Source organism: Sebastes umbrosus, chromosome 11 (genome assembly GCF_015220745.1).
Source record: "Sebastes umbrosus isolate fSebUmb1 chromosome 11, fSebUmb1.pri, whole genome shotgun sequence".
NCBI classification, from domain to species: Eukaryota; Metazoa; Chordata; class Actinopteri; order Perciformes; family Sebastidae; genus Sebastes; species Sebastes umbrosus.
The window spans coordinates 14,004,522-14,017,321 of record NC_051279.1 but is presented as its reverse complement, the minus strand read 5'-3'; the positions used below and the strand labels follow the sequence as shown (position 1 = coordinate 14,017,321).

The 12,800-nt window shown below is 40.0% G+C and overlaps 2 protein-coding genes across 5 annotated transcripts in view; one reads left to right on the top strand and one right to left on the bottom strand.

Annotated features, from left to right (window-relative positions):
- The first annotated feature begins 3,363 nt into the window (after positions 1 to 3,363).
- On the top strand, positions 3,364 to 10,995 carry si:dkey-260g12.1 (tumor necrosis factor receptor superfamily member 14). Of its 3 annotated transcripts, none has more exons than XM_037785011.1 (11): positions 3,367 to 3,619; positions 3,797 to 3,866; positions 4,344 to 4,395; positions 4,703 to 4,813; positions 4,993 to 5,136; positions 7,753 to 7,846; positions 8,046 to 8,098; positions 9,503 to 9,622; positions 9,863 to 9,885; positions 9,987 to 10,092; positions 10,302 to 10,995. In XM_037785011.1, exons 2-11 carry the CDS (start codon positions 3,798 to 3,800, stop codon positions 10,583 to 10,585), a joined length of 1,056 nt encoding a protein of 351 aa, XP_037640939.1. In that variant the 5' UTR covers positions 3,367 to 3,619; position 3,797; the 3' UTR covers positions 10,586 to 10,995. The 3 variants fall into 3 exon arrangements, with proteins under 3 accessions (XP_037640940.1, XP_037640939.1, XP_037640938.1); XM_037785010.1 differs by having other exon boundaries at positions 3,374 to 3,619; positions 7,750 to 7,846; XM_037785012.1 differs by lacking the exons at positions 9,863 to 9,885; positions 9,987 to 10,092 and having other exon boundaries at positions 3,364 to 3,619; positions 7,750 to 7,846.
- Positions 10,965 to 12,800, bottom strand: part of cd27 (CD27 molecule) — a 13,162-nt gene continuing 11,326 nt past the window's right edge. For both annotated transcript variants that reach the window (XM_037785013.1, XM_037785014.1), the window contains exons 7-9: positions 11,870 to 11,917; positions 11,651 to 11,755; positions 10,965 to 11,474 (exon numbers count right to left, since the gene is read on the bottom strand). In XM_037785013.1, coding sequence (XP_037640941.1) covers positions 11,380 to 11,474; positions 11,651 to 11,755; positions 11,870 to 11,917 — 248 coding nt within the window. In that variant the 3' untranslated portion in view covers positions 10,965 to 11,379. The remainder of the gene's footprint in view (positions 11,475 to 11,650; positions 11,756 to 11,869; positions 11,918 to 12,800) is intronic.

Sequence of the window (12,800 nt, the reverse complement as noted above, 5' to 3'; positions counted from 1 at the left end):
TTTAAGAGCAAAATTAAGAGGCTAGATCTATGGAGAACTTTGTGCTCTAGTAAACAATTTAATCATAAAGACATTGGATGTGTAAATATGAATGGTGATGACATGGTAAAAAAAGTCACACCCACAAAGCATGACAAACGAGACGGGTCCGTGTTGGGTCGGGTGGGTTTGCTGACATGGCCGCACTGAGGACAGTCCTCATCATTGCGAAATGGAATGCAATAATCGTTTTCATGTTTGGAAGCCAAAATTGTAATTGAAATTTGACTTAATTGCAGAGCCCTAAGTCGCAGGACAGATTTGAAGCTTATATAAACTCGGTGCATGTGTGGCTGTTGGATTCAGCTGAGTGCTGTGTTTCCACTAGGGCTGTCCTCAACCAAAGAAATTCTCAAGCCTCGGTTATACTTTCCGCAAGGACGGTCGCAGAGACGCACGCTGACGTGGAATCGTGACAAAGAAAGGTTGGGATCTTTTATACTCAGTGCGGGTTTCTCCTCGCGGCAAACCGATATTCTCAAAGCTCCTCATTGTTCTCCATTCTCTCCGCGCCTGCATAGTTAGAACAATTTGGATCTGCATGGACAAGCGAAAACCTGTCACATAGCCCCCCCACCCCCCATGGACACACGTGACCCTCACGGATGCGGCAGAAATAAATCACGCTTTATTCAACTAACACTCATACGATTTTGTCGACTAATCAATTAGTTGATATAATCGACAGATCTGTGAAACTGAGTTTCTCCATAACGAATCACACAAAAGCACCACTTTAAATCTTGTGTCTACCAGAGATGTGCTCATAAGTTTTTTTGGAAATAAGTCATTCAGCATGAAAAAAACATAAAAAAACAGTTGAAGAAATCTTAGTCAGTAAGACCAAAACGACAGATTAGTTGACTAAGAGGGGGCAGCCCTAGTTTCCTCTACTGTTTGAATACAGAAGGAGGATGTTAGAGATAAATTGTGTGAGATATAAAACACGCCATTTCCCTTTGTATGGTGTTACTTTCACGCACTGAGTGAGTCTCTATGTATGCATGAGCCAGTGTGTATGTTTTTGGGTGTTATGTCTGTACAGTGAGTGTTTTTAAAAAGACTTTTACTGGGGCAAATGTACAACATGAAGAAGAAGGAAACATAACAAGTCCAATTTGATATTGTCTCTATGTTAAGCATTTGAGACCGAGCAGTCTTTTTGACAGTAATCACCTCAAAAATTGTAAATATTTAAATCAAATTACAATGGAGTTCTTTTTTTCCATTGGCACTTTTCCTTTATGAGTGTATGTGGTTGCCAAATAAAGTCAATTTAAAAATAACTCAAGTTAAAAAAACACAAAAAAACAGAACTACTGAAATGCAAATGCTTTAGCGAAATGACTACGATGGCTTTGATATATGTGTAAAGGAAATATAGCTTTGAGTATATATACTTGTGTTCAAAGACTGCAAACGAAGAATGTCCACAGTCACACACCTGGAAAGAAACTTTGAATTTAGAAAAAATTACCTTATTGCTCTATTTAGTTTTTCAATGGAAATGATGGCAGTTAATGACAAATAATGATGTTTTTTGTCACTTCTTTCACAGAGGAGGCAAAATAATTATATGAAATTTGTGTCGCAAAACAATTCGATGATCAGTATCGATCAAGAACTCCAGATGTGTGACGATGCAGCTTTAAACTTCAAGACAGTAATTTAGGCTAAAAAGCTTCACTGCAGAGCTAAAGTATGTAATGTGTCGAGAGAGACTGAAAGAATAAAAGATGCAACTGAGCAACAAGATCATCATGTCGGATTATTTGTAAAACACAAAATGTGTTTCTGTTGAGCCTTTTCTGTCTGCCTTAAAATTAAAGGGTCAGTTCACCTAAATTACAAAAAATGTAATGGAGGTGAATGGAATTGTGTTTCTTGGGCTCACAGCATTGACTTGTAATTACAGTATATTTAAACAAACCAACAGCAGCCTCTCTTCCCAGAAACAATGTACCAGATACTGGTTCATTAATTATTAATTCATTCATAATTCATTATTAATTCATTAATAATTCATTATCAACAGTCTGCAGAAGGAACTGTTTTGAGCAGCACAAACAAAACTCACAACCTTTCCATTGTGGAAACTATCTGCAGAGGTGGAGTAGTAGTAGTATATGTAAGTACAATTTTGAGGTAATTCCATTTTACGCTACTTTATACCTCTACTCTGCTACATTTCAGAGAAAAATATTGTACTTTTTACTCCACTAGATTTATTTGGCAGCTGTAGTTACTTTTCTGATCAAGATTTTCATCATGTCAAATCATATGATGAGTTTATAAAATGCAATGCGTTGTTTAAAGGTGCTAAATGCAAGATTGGGAGCATTTCTATTGCTTCCTCACGGCTCTCAACATGGTGACATCTGAGTCTGTGGCTCGTAGCTAACGGTGCTAACAGTGAAAACAATGGAAAGACAGCTGACAGAGCTAACAATGTTTACCTGGGTGGGAACCGGAGGGTGGGTGCACTTCTGCAACGGCGGTCGTGTCGGCGTTATCAGCTGCAACCGCTGTGAACTAGCCAGTGGGGCACGCTCACATAGTTGTTTGATGCTATATTGATCATCTGGCTATCGTATATTGGTATAAAGGACCACTGTGTAACATTTCAGGGGAATCTATTAGCAGTAACTGATGACCTATAGGCCTACTTAAATTTACCATTTGAGGTCAATGCCTAACCATAACCATCTTGTGAGAGTTTTGCAACTTGGGGTCGACACAACTCACCGGCTCTAGCAAGAACCTTTAACATTTTTACGTTACCTGAAGGCCACCGTAGTTCTCCAACACATTTGTGAAACTGCGATAACGTGAGCCACAGAGTGCAAAATCGTAGTATCGCTGCCGTCCGACTTCCGTTGCTCCTGAAGTAGTGTTATTATGGTAAGGATGACCTCTGAGCCAGCACAGTTTTGCACTCGGCAGCTCACGTTACCGCAGTCTTGAAAGGGACTAGATGTCGCCAAATCCTACACACGGAACCTTTAAACCAGTGGCTCCCAACATTTTGAAAAGCAATGTCTGGTGAGGACTCATTATCTCCGCCAAGAGGATCATGAGATCAGTGTGAGATTCAGATTCCACTGATTTAACTAAAGAAAACGTATCACAACGTAGATAAGTACAGTAGGAAATCTGAGTAATGTACTCAGATATGATTAGAAATAAACCGTCATCAGAAAAATTTTAACCGTCACTATCAAAAGTGATCTGCTCTTCCATCATGTTGTTGACACACGTTAACTGCACAGAAAGCAGCTCTTTGATTCGCTCTCTGTCACATCTTACAGTTTGAACGGAAAGTGATGAGTCTTTGATGCAGAAACGTTAGAGTGCGGATGGGTCTGCGCGTGAGAGCTGAACGTGTAAACAGGACCGCAGCACACTGGTAAAGATCAGTGGGCGGGGGAGACAGGAAGATGTCACCAGGTAAGGAAATAGTGACACAGTGGATGGGTAGAGTGAGTGAAAGAGGACAGAGAGAAAGAAAGAGAGAGAGAGTCGCACCTTAAGGAAGTTAACAAAACAACAGAAGGAGAACAAAAGGCGCATAATATTGAAGGTAAAGATATATTTTTTTGTTAAATTTCCATATTTTAATGTCACAGCTTATTTATGATATGAGAAACTGTGTTGGTGCACCAAATTTAACAGAAAGTGCCCTTTTTAATGTGGTGTTTTTAGCTGATCACTTGAAATCTACCATTTATTTTAATATTTTCTACATTTTGTTCCATAGGATGGGAGTTGTGCAATGTTTTGTGATTGTCTCCATGTTATCTGCAAAGTTGGTGCTCACCTCTCCGCTGGTAATGTCCTTCATCTTCAGTTTATCTACCTACATGATTGTGTTTTTTGCTTTTCAAGTATAAGAAATAACTGTCAAATGTAGAAACAAGTTAATCAGGACTTTGCTGTAGTTAAGGGTGTCACGATATACCGGTATTGACAATAATTGTGATATTTAAAAATGAAATATTGATATTATGTCAATAATACACATGTGATGATACTGTGTAAATAAATAATATTTTATATATACAGTTATGGTTACAAACTCTCTCTAACATCCATACTCTCGTATTTTGAGTGGAATTAATTTGCCAAAAAAGAAACAAAACGCACAATAAACAAAGTTAAAGATGAATTTTCACTGAACTTTCTGTAGATATCACGATCATGTCGTTATTGTGAATTCTTTTGAGCACAATAATCATGTAGTGAAACTCTTATATTGGGACAGCCCTATTAGAGGTTTGTGTCTAATCGTGTAAATGTGTTCACAGGCAGATGAGTTTTACCCTATGGGCAGCAGTGAGTGTCCAATGTGCCCTGCAGGTAAGATAATATCTGGTGTGAGCGTCTTCTATTTCTGTATGTTTTTCTGTCTGTTCCTCATTTAGCTTTGACTCACTGTTGTTAATCAATGAATCAGCAATGGTTCAAATTTGGAAATTACTATGAAGCACTGAGGCATACAGTATCTGTCTGTCTCTGTTTATCTTGATCAAAAATGACGCACGCTTCACTCTGAGTTTTTTGCTGCATGACCACATCCTTGATTAATATGCACTCTGGGCGAGCAGCCACTCTCTGCTCTCTGTCTCATCCGGTTGTTCTCATTTGTTTCTTTCTGTTCTGTCAGGTAAGTATGAGGAGTCTTGTGCAGAGTGCAAGTCCTGTCCTGCTGGTTACTACACGACTGAGTTGAACCGTGAAGACAGCTGCCATCCCTGCTACGGAGACTGCAAACCACGTAAAGAAACTATGAGTCATTTCTGCCAACTTGACGGTTTCATCCATCACTGATGATACTAGTGTAACCTTTTGGGTTCTATAATAAACAGAAAATATTAATCTCTTTGCTTTTCTGGAAACTACATTTTGATCTGTGATTAAAATCCCTAAAATCACCTATATTTTCCACCATCTCAGATCTTCATCTGAAGGTGGTTCAGAGCTGCACCAGCACGTCCGATTTGAAGTGTGTCTGTGAGGACGGTTTCAGATGCACTGATGTGGTCCCGTTATCTACAAACTGCAGATACTGTGTCAAGATTCAGCGGACGACCACAACTGGTAAATACTGAGCAGTGCAGACTTTCAACCAGCAGGGGGCCTCAGTAGGAACAAAATCGACTTGAAGTTTTCACTGACTTTAAGAGAATGACCAATAATGATACTGAAGGCTGTGCATAACTAATTTACACATATGACGGTAATAACAAGTTATGGGGGCTCTGATCTGAGCTCTGGGGGCTCCCCTCTCAGTGAGGTGAACAGTACTGAAAGAATTATTCAGATCTTTTACTTAGAATAGTGATACTACAATGTAAAAATACCCCATTACTATTAAAAACATGACCAAGTATTAGCTGGAAAATATTCTCAAACATAACAAGTAATTGCACTCATTTTGATAAAAGGTCCCTGTCATAGAGCGATGAACCTTTTGTGCTTTTTCCCCTTTCTTTTAGTGTGTTATTTAGTTTTTTGTGCATGTAAAAGTAAAATTTACATAGCCCAAAGTCCACGCTCATAGTCAGTCACTCACAAACTCTGATCCAACGGTCAAACTAGGCAGCACTGATCAAATAGGAATCAATATTCTGTTACTGTAATGCTTATTTCTCGACTTAAATGTTTTCAGAAACATCTTGTAGTGTACTGTTTAGCTGTAAAATTAAGTTTGTGACCCGGCTGCGATGTTGTGATCAGTTGAGGAAATACCAAGCACCGCCCACCAGCCGGAGCAAACGTTCTCATTTTACAGCTAAACGGTACACTACAAGATGTTTCTGAAAACATTTGAGGCGAGAAATATATTACAGTAACAGAATATTGATTCCTATTTGATCAGCGCTGCCTAGTTTGAGCGTTTGATTGGAGTTTGCGAGTGATTGACAGTTGCCTCCATTAAGTGAACAGCCAATAGGAACGCTCTCTCTCTCCGAAATGACCTGTGATTGGCCAAAGTCTCTCGTCAGGGGGTAGATTTTTTAAAGCCTGAAAACAGAGCCATGAGGAGGTGCAGAAGTTTTCTCTCAGAACACTTGAATTACAATATGCTTAAAGGTTATTATGGAATTTTTGCCCAATGATGCCAAAAACATTCTGCCTCCTGCAGGTTGTAAGTGAGTAACAGTCCAACATGGCGATGGCGACATACAGCTGTCCATGTGGGTGTGTTCGTGTTTGAAAGTGACCATTCATAACACGTCCCGTGCCTCTCTTGGTTTCCGCCCCCGAACTGTCACAAGTCAGGTTGATTTGTGCAAGCAGGATTCAACTTGGAGAGCAGAGCTACCTTTGAGAGCGCGTATGCCTTCCAGCGCCCGCAAAGCAGACACTATTTTGTATGGTAGCTCCTCTGTGCGCTCGCTGCTTAGTTCTATACACGCAGGTGCCATTATGTTTTGTTTCTCGCTCGCAGCGGCCTGTACAACTCTCGGTTGTTGAAGTGGTGCTGACGCCATACTGAACTGCCTGAAACGCCTCGCTTGAAGTCCCGCCTTTTCTTCCGTAACGTAGTGATGTCACCAAGTAACACATTTGCATAATATCTGCCTAGCGGCTAGTTTGGCACGCCCTCAAACAAAGCTAGTTAGAGCGGAGTTGGAGCGGAGTCCGAAGAGTTCGGTTGACCAATCACAACAGTGGGCCACTTGACCAATCAGAGGAGACTGGGAGCTCAAACAGAGTTCCAGACAGAGGGTGATAAAGAGGTGCTGCAGCACAGGTGTTTTTTAACATTAAAGCATGTAAACATGTTCTAGTAGAAACCCAAAAAACAAGTATGCACCTGAAAATAAGCATTGTAGGTCCTCTTGAAACATTGTCGATAAAAAATAATAAAACTTCATAAATAGATATAGATATTTGAAATATGAGATTGGAAACAAATCACACCCTTTCCAAAAACTCTCTTTAGATAACGTCAAAAATGCATTTCAATCAGGATGGGATAAAGACTGTTTTCACAGTAACAGACAAGACTTCTTACAGTACATTTTTTTTCTTTGCTGGGACATTTTTTGCTTTTATTGTTTGTTGATAGCAGAGAGTTGACAGGAAATGAGGGGGAGAGAGAGATGGGAATGCAACAAAGGTCTCAACACTGGCTGGACGTTAACCAGTGCAGCTCATGGTCAGAGCCTTAACCCCTAGACAACATTTTTTTAATTTCAAGAGGAGGAATGTAAAATTGTGATCTGCAAAGTAGCTACAGCTGTCAGCTAAATGTATTCAGCTAAAGTGAAACCAAAACTTCCCTGTAATGTAGGGGAATGTAGTGATATAGAAGCACAAAGAGTCCCAAAATAGAAACTCTCATGCACCTGGCTGTACCTCAAAACAGGATGACGAGGAGGAATGATGTTCCAACCTCACACATTGTTTCTGCCTCACACTGTACACAGTACTTTCACTTGCTCTGCTATGAATCAGTGGGGCACATTTTCCTTTTAAACTGTCTGGTTGTTTGAATTTTGTTTGGCTTATATAGATTTTTCTACAGAAAGTAGTTGTCCTTGTCATGATGTGAGGAAGTATTGCTCTTCATCACATTAACCAATATATCTGCACACTCTACAGTTTGTTGCATTTAGGCTGTTGCCACAACATGTCAGTGAGATTTTGTTTGGTCCTGTGTTTGTCCTCTGAAATCTGAAACCAAACTTTTTTGATCTCCAGAAGCAGCCGCTGTTACTTCAGGCGAAGATAAACACATGCTTTCCTCAGCTTCCTCAGGACATAGCAGCACTTCCGTCAAACCCTGCAAATTTCCCAAGTAAGTCATGTAACTTCCTCAGTACATAATTCATACCTGACACCCAACATCTAGATGTCTTAAAGTGTTCTCAAGGTTCCAGTGTGTTACATTAAGATTATTTTAGCATTTGGTACGAACATTACAGATATTGCAGTCTGTCGTTTTTAATGGGGTCACATATTTGAGATACTCATCACTTCACCATTATCTCACACAGGTGTGGCCCTCCGTCAGTCCCACCGGCACGAAATGATACACATTCAAAAGGAGGTGAGTGTGAGAAGAGAATGTGGAGAGTGCACAATATTTTCAATGGTTTTCTATTTTTTTGCTGACGAGGATAGATTTTTTAAACCACAGTAACGACTCTAGTGTCGGTCATTCAAGACTTACAGTATATACCTTGCAAGGAATTTTGTAGAGACATTCGCGATCCACAGAGGATGAATCCTACTGGCTTTGGTGATCCTCTGACTTTTCCCCCGGCACCACCAATTTATTAAAATTTTGGGGTTTTATTGAAATATCTAGACAACTATTGGGTGGATTTCCATGGGATTTGGTACGTATATCCAGTGGTGGACTCAGGCTGTCTGAGGGACAGGGGCAAAAAATAAATAAAAGGGGGCACCAGCTGCATGTGGTAGAGCACAAGCGTGCAAAGTTTTCTATGTGTAGGGCAGCCTATATGGCACTGCATCACATTTTCTCCATTTAAGGGCACCCTAGAGGGCACTTTATCATGTTTTATCAACCATAAAGGCATCCAATAGGGCACTTTTGCTGCATTTCTTTTGAACATGGGGGCAAGAAGGCGCCACGAGCAGGTCAAAGTTTTTACTTATACTGTGAAATATCTTAATATCTATTAGATGGATTGGCACAAAATTTTGTAAAAGCATTGGTTCCCAGATGATGAATCGTACTCACTTTGTTGATCCACTGACTTTTCCTCTGGCGTCACCAAAAGGTTCACATTTGATGTTTTGAGTGAAATATCTCTAAAAAAACTACGGGATGGATTGCCATGAAATTTGGTTCATCCCAGACTTTGCGTCTGGCACCGTGACAACATTTTAATTTGTCCTATTAGTTTATGACCAAATACTAATGACATTCCCATCAGCTTCAGCTGTACTTTGTGTTTAGTGATGATTAGCTAATGTTTGTATGCTAACAGGCTAAACTACGTTGGCGAACCACGTAAATATTACCTTCTTCACATTGTCATTGCGAGCATGTTAGCATTTAGCTAAAAGCACTGCTGTGCCTCGCAGAGACGCTAGCATGTTTGTTGACTCTTAGGCAATGTTACAAATTACATACTTTTTCTTTTTACTTTTAGTACGTACTGCAGCTGCCATTACAAAGTACGTACTGTTACATACAGTATGCGTACAGTTGGGACATATTACCTCGTCATATTTCGCCTTGAACTTTGACCCTCTTGCTCATATATCCGTTGTGGAGAGGATGTGGGTCAGAATAGCCAGAAAAGGATGCTGGCTTGCATACTGCAAAATGTGACTGGATGTAGAAGGACATCCTGGTATTTTTGACATACTGCATTTGACATACTATGTATTGGGACATACTAAATCTTTTTCTGGCATACTAAATAGTATGGTAGTAAAAGTATTTGAACGCACAGTTAGTCTTGTTTCTTTCTCTCAGACCATACCAGCAGTCAGCTTGCAGCCGTCTTGTGTCCGGTGGTTGTCGTGGGATGTGTGGCTCTTGTGATACTGTTCTGTTTTTGGCGTTCACCCGGAGACGAAACATGTTTCAAGCAAGGTAAGATGGTGTTTACATCCAGGACAGGTTCAGTTTCTAGTATTTAATCAATTGAACCGTTGAACTTTATGATCACGTCACTTCTGGGAAACAATAAACAGTTTACTGAAAGCCTGTAGAAATGACTGTGATTAGAAATGTGTCATTAGCTTTGTAGACAGTTAGTTGCTTTGTAAACCATGTTGATTGTGTGAAGACACTGACTTTCTATTATTCATTTATGTATCTATTGTTTTCCAGCTATTGCAAAGTTATGCAATGAGGTAAGAAGCTAATTTCAAAGCTTCATTCTGTCATGCACATACATATATGGCATCACTTCTCTTTTGTTTGCCCCACACTGATGTGACATATTGTTCTTTAGGGAGGTAGAGATGTTTCTCACAAGCCAAAGGAGTCAACTCATCAGTTCCCCAGAGACTCATTCAGTGCAAAGCAGCAGCCGTCCTGTCTCTCTGCAGCCAATCTGGGTACTGATGATGAGTGAAATGAAAACTTTCATGTACAATACTTGACTCACTTTGTGGAGTCATTAAGAAAATAAAACATGTTAAAGATGCAGTTGTGTTTCTGTTATGAGTCTGAGATGTCCTACTCTGTAAACTATATGTAAACGTACTTCTACGGGTCAAATAAAACCTTCCTCAAGTGCACTCTTTGCTTGTTTTGGTCTCTGTAGGTCCAGTCCATGTCCACAATCCAGGGACGGTCATCTTTAGCTTGCTCAGTCAGTTTACAGGCCAAGTTGGTCCGACAATTGAATGTGGGAAGACGACCGAGAGAGTGAACAGCGAAGAAGAAGATGAGAGAGACTGTCCCGTGTTTCATCCCACATCCTCTCCCACATCCTCTCCCAGCATTCATCTCTCTGAGGAGGAGAGGAGCGGAGAGATTGACAGCATTTTCTTTCCCTCCCAGGAGCAGGGGAAGGACTGCCACGTGTCCAAAGAGGAGGCGCTATGATGCTTCCTAAAAATCCCAGAAGATTTGTGTTGGTGGTTACGACTGCTGGCGTCCAGACTCGTACCAAACACATTCTTTAAAGGAAGGAACAGTAAAACTGTAGAACCACAGATGAGTGTGGAGCAGATCCATCACCCTCTGGCAAACTGTGAAGGAACCTCAGTGCACTGCAGAGACATTTTTATCTGCAGGTTCCGGGAAAACTTGTGGTCAGTGCACACCAGAAACTTAAACTCTGAGAAGAACAGCTGCAGGGTGAGCTGCTTTGTAAGATATAATTTAAAATGTCATGTAAATATTCTTTCATAAACTCTGACAGCTCTCTTTAAAGTATTAGATCTGAATGTTTAACATTTTGCATAAATATTAGGCATTTTGATTACAATAAAATTTTTATTTTGAATTCACAATTGATATTTATGATCTGAAAAATCTCTTTATATATATACACCTATAAAAGTAAAGCCGTACAATACCACCATTTAGCAACGTACCACACAATTTCTAACTCGTGCACGACTGTTACAATGTCCCACTCTGTATTTTCAGTGTCTTTCAGATTCTTTATCTCTGTGTTGTCATACACTTTTATCATCTTAACGTCTCAGATGTCGAACAGTCACGTTTCCTCCCAGAAAACAGCATCAGTCTTGAAATTAACATTTTATGTGCTTCCACCCATCAGCACGGGCCGAGCAACATTTGCCCCAAATTTCCAAAGCAGCGAGAGAGAGTGCTTTGCACTAAATGTTCGCATGTAAAATTCTTGCTCATCCAAGTTCAGGCTCTTTAACTCACACATCACATTTCCCAAGCACTTCCTGGATAGGCTTGGATACGTCTCCATCCTCAGAGTCGGAGCATAGTGGTGCAGGTTCCCAAAAGTAGCCTGAGCAACAACAGAATAGGGGCATGTTTTTTTAGTAATCTGATTGAAATACGAGTTAATAATCCCTTTAGAGAATAAAAAAACATAAATTCCTGCACATTATAAAATGGTCAGTGTACTTCCTGTGTTTGTATATTGCTGCAGGGTTATCTGCTTCATGATAATAATCTACTAACCGTGATTCAATTTGATCCAGCGCAGAAAGGGCTTGATTTTTGTTACAGCAACGATAGCAATTCCTGCACATAGGAGGGCGATTATCACCAGGAACCACACCGTATCTGTAAGAATGTGTAAGAGAGACATTTTTGAAAGATTTAGATGAACACTGGAGAAAGAATTAAATTATTTCCTTGTTTTTTATTGGCACAGACAGAACCGGTGGCTTTCTTTACCTCTGATTGGTTGAGAAGGTGATGTGGTGAGGGCTACAGATATCAGGGCTGAAGGTGAAGAGAGAAAAAAAAACTTATCAGCTCAGTGCAGGCACAGTTAATAGTCCAATGGAAATATTAAACTATTCATGGTTCAGATTAGTCAGTGAGCCTACTCTGAGGTCCCTTATTTTTAACAGGAAGTCTGAATTTATAACCACAAACCATGATTTATAATTAACTTGTGTCACCTTGTGTGTGTGAGACCTTATTCCATTGATACTGCAGAGTAAACAGTCACTAACTGAGGTCAGGACAAGGCAGGATATCACACCATTACTATGTTACAAAACTTATCAAATAAAGCATGTCAAAAACAGACAAGGCCAATTAAAAATACAGCATGTTACAAACAGTCAAGGGAAAACAGATACATAATACAAAATCCAGTTTAGGAATTGCAATTGCACTCTTAAGTTACATCATTTTTTTTATCAGAGTTTTGAACTCTTTCAAGGAGACTAAATCATTAAACTGTAGTCTGAAGGTTATTTCATGACCAGGGCGCAAAAAAAAGAGAAAGCTGATCTACCAGGTTCTGAGCAAATCCTGGGTACCTGGTAGAGCCGCCGTTTAGCGGAGCGCGCGAGTGAGGAGATTACACAGATATGAAGGGACTTTACCCAGTATGGCTTAGTCAATAAAAACATAAATGGTAAATGGTAAATGGTCGAGTATTGAGGGAGAGCACATCAGCCACTCACGGGCTGACATGTAATCCTATTGGGGCAAGCTGGCACCGTCATTTACGTCCACTAAAAGTGCTTGTTTTTACCATGACAGACTCTGATTGTTATTATAAGTGTCGTGACATTATGGAAAGACTCTCACTCAAGGAGAAGTCTCGTCACGTGTTGCCAGAAGACAACGCTGGAATAATAGAATACATCGA

Excerpts from the sequence above, each read along its gene's own strand:
- si:dkey-260g12.1 (XM_037785010.1), top strand. The coding sequence starts at position 3,798 with ATGGGAGTTGTGCAATGTTTTGTGATTGTCTCCATGTTATCTGCAAAG. Across the intron at positions 7,847-8,045 it reads AAACCCTGCAAATTTCCCAA|GTGTGGCCCTCCGTCAGTCC; the intron begins GTAAGTCATGTA and ends TATCTCACACAG. Across the intron at positions 8,099-9,502 it reads TGATACACATTCAAAAGGAG|ACCATACCAGCAGTCAGCTT; the intron begins GTGAGTGTGAGA and ends TCTTTCTCTCAG.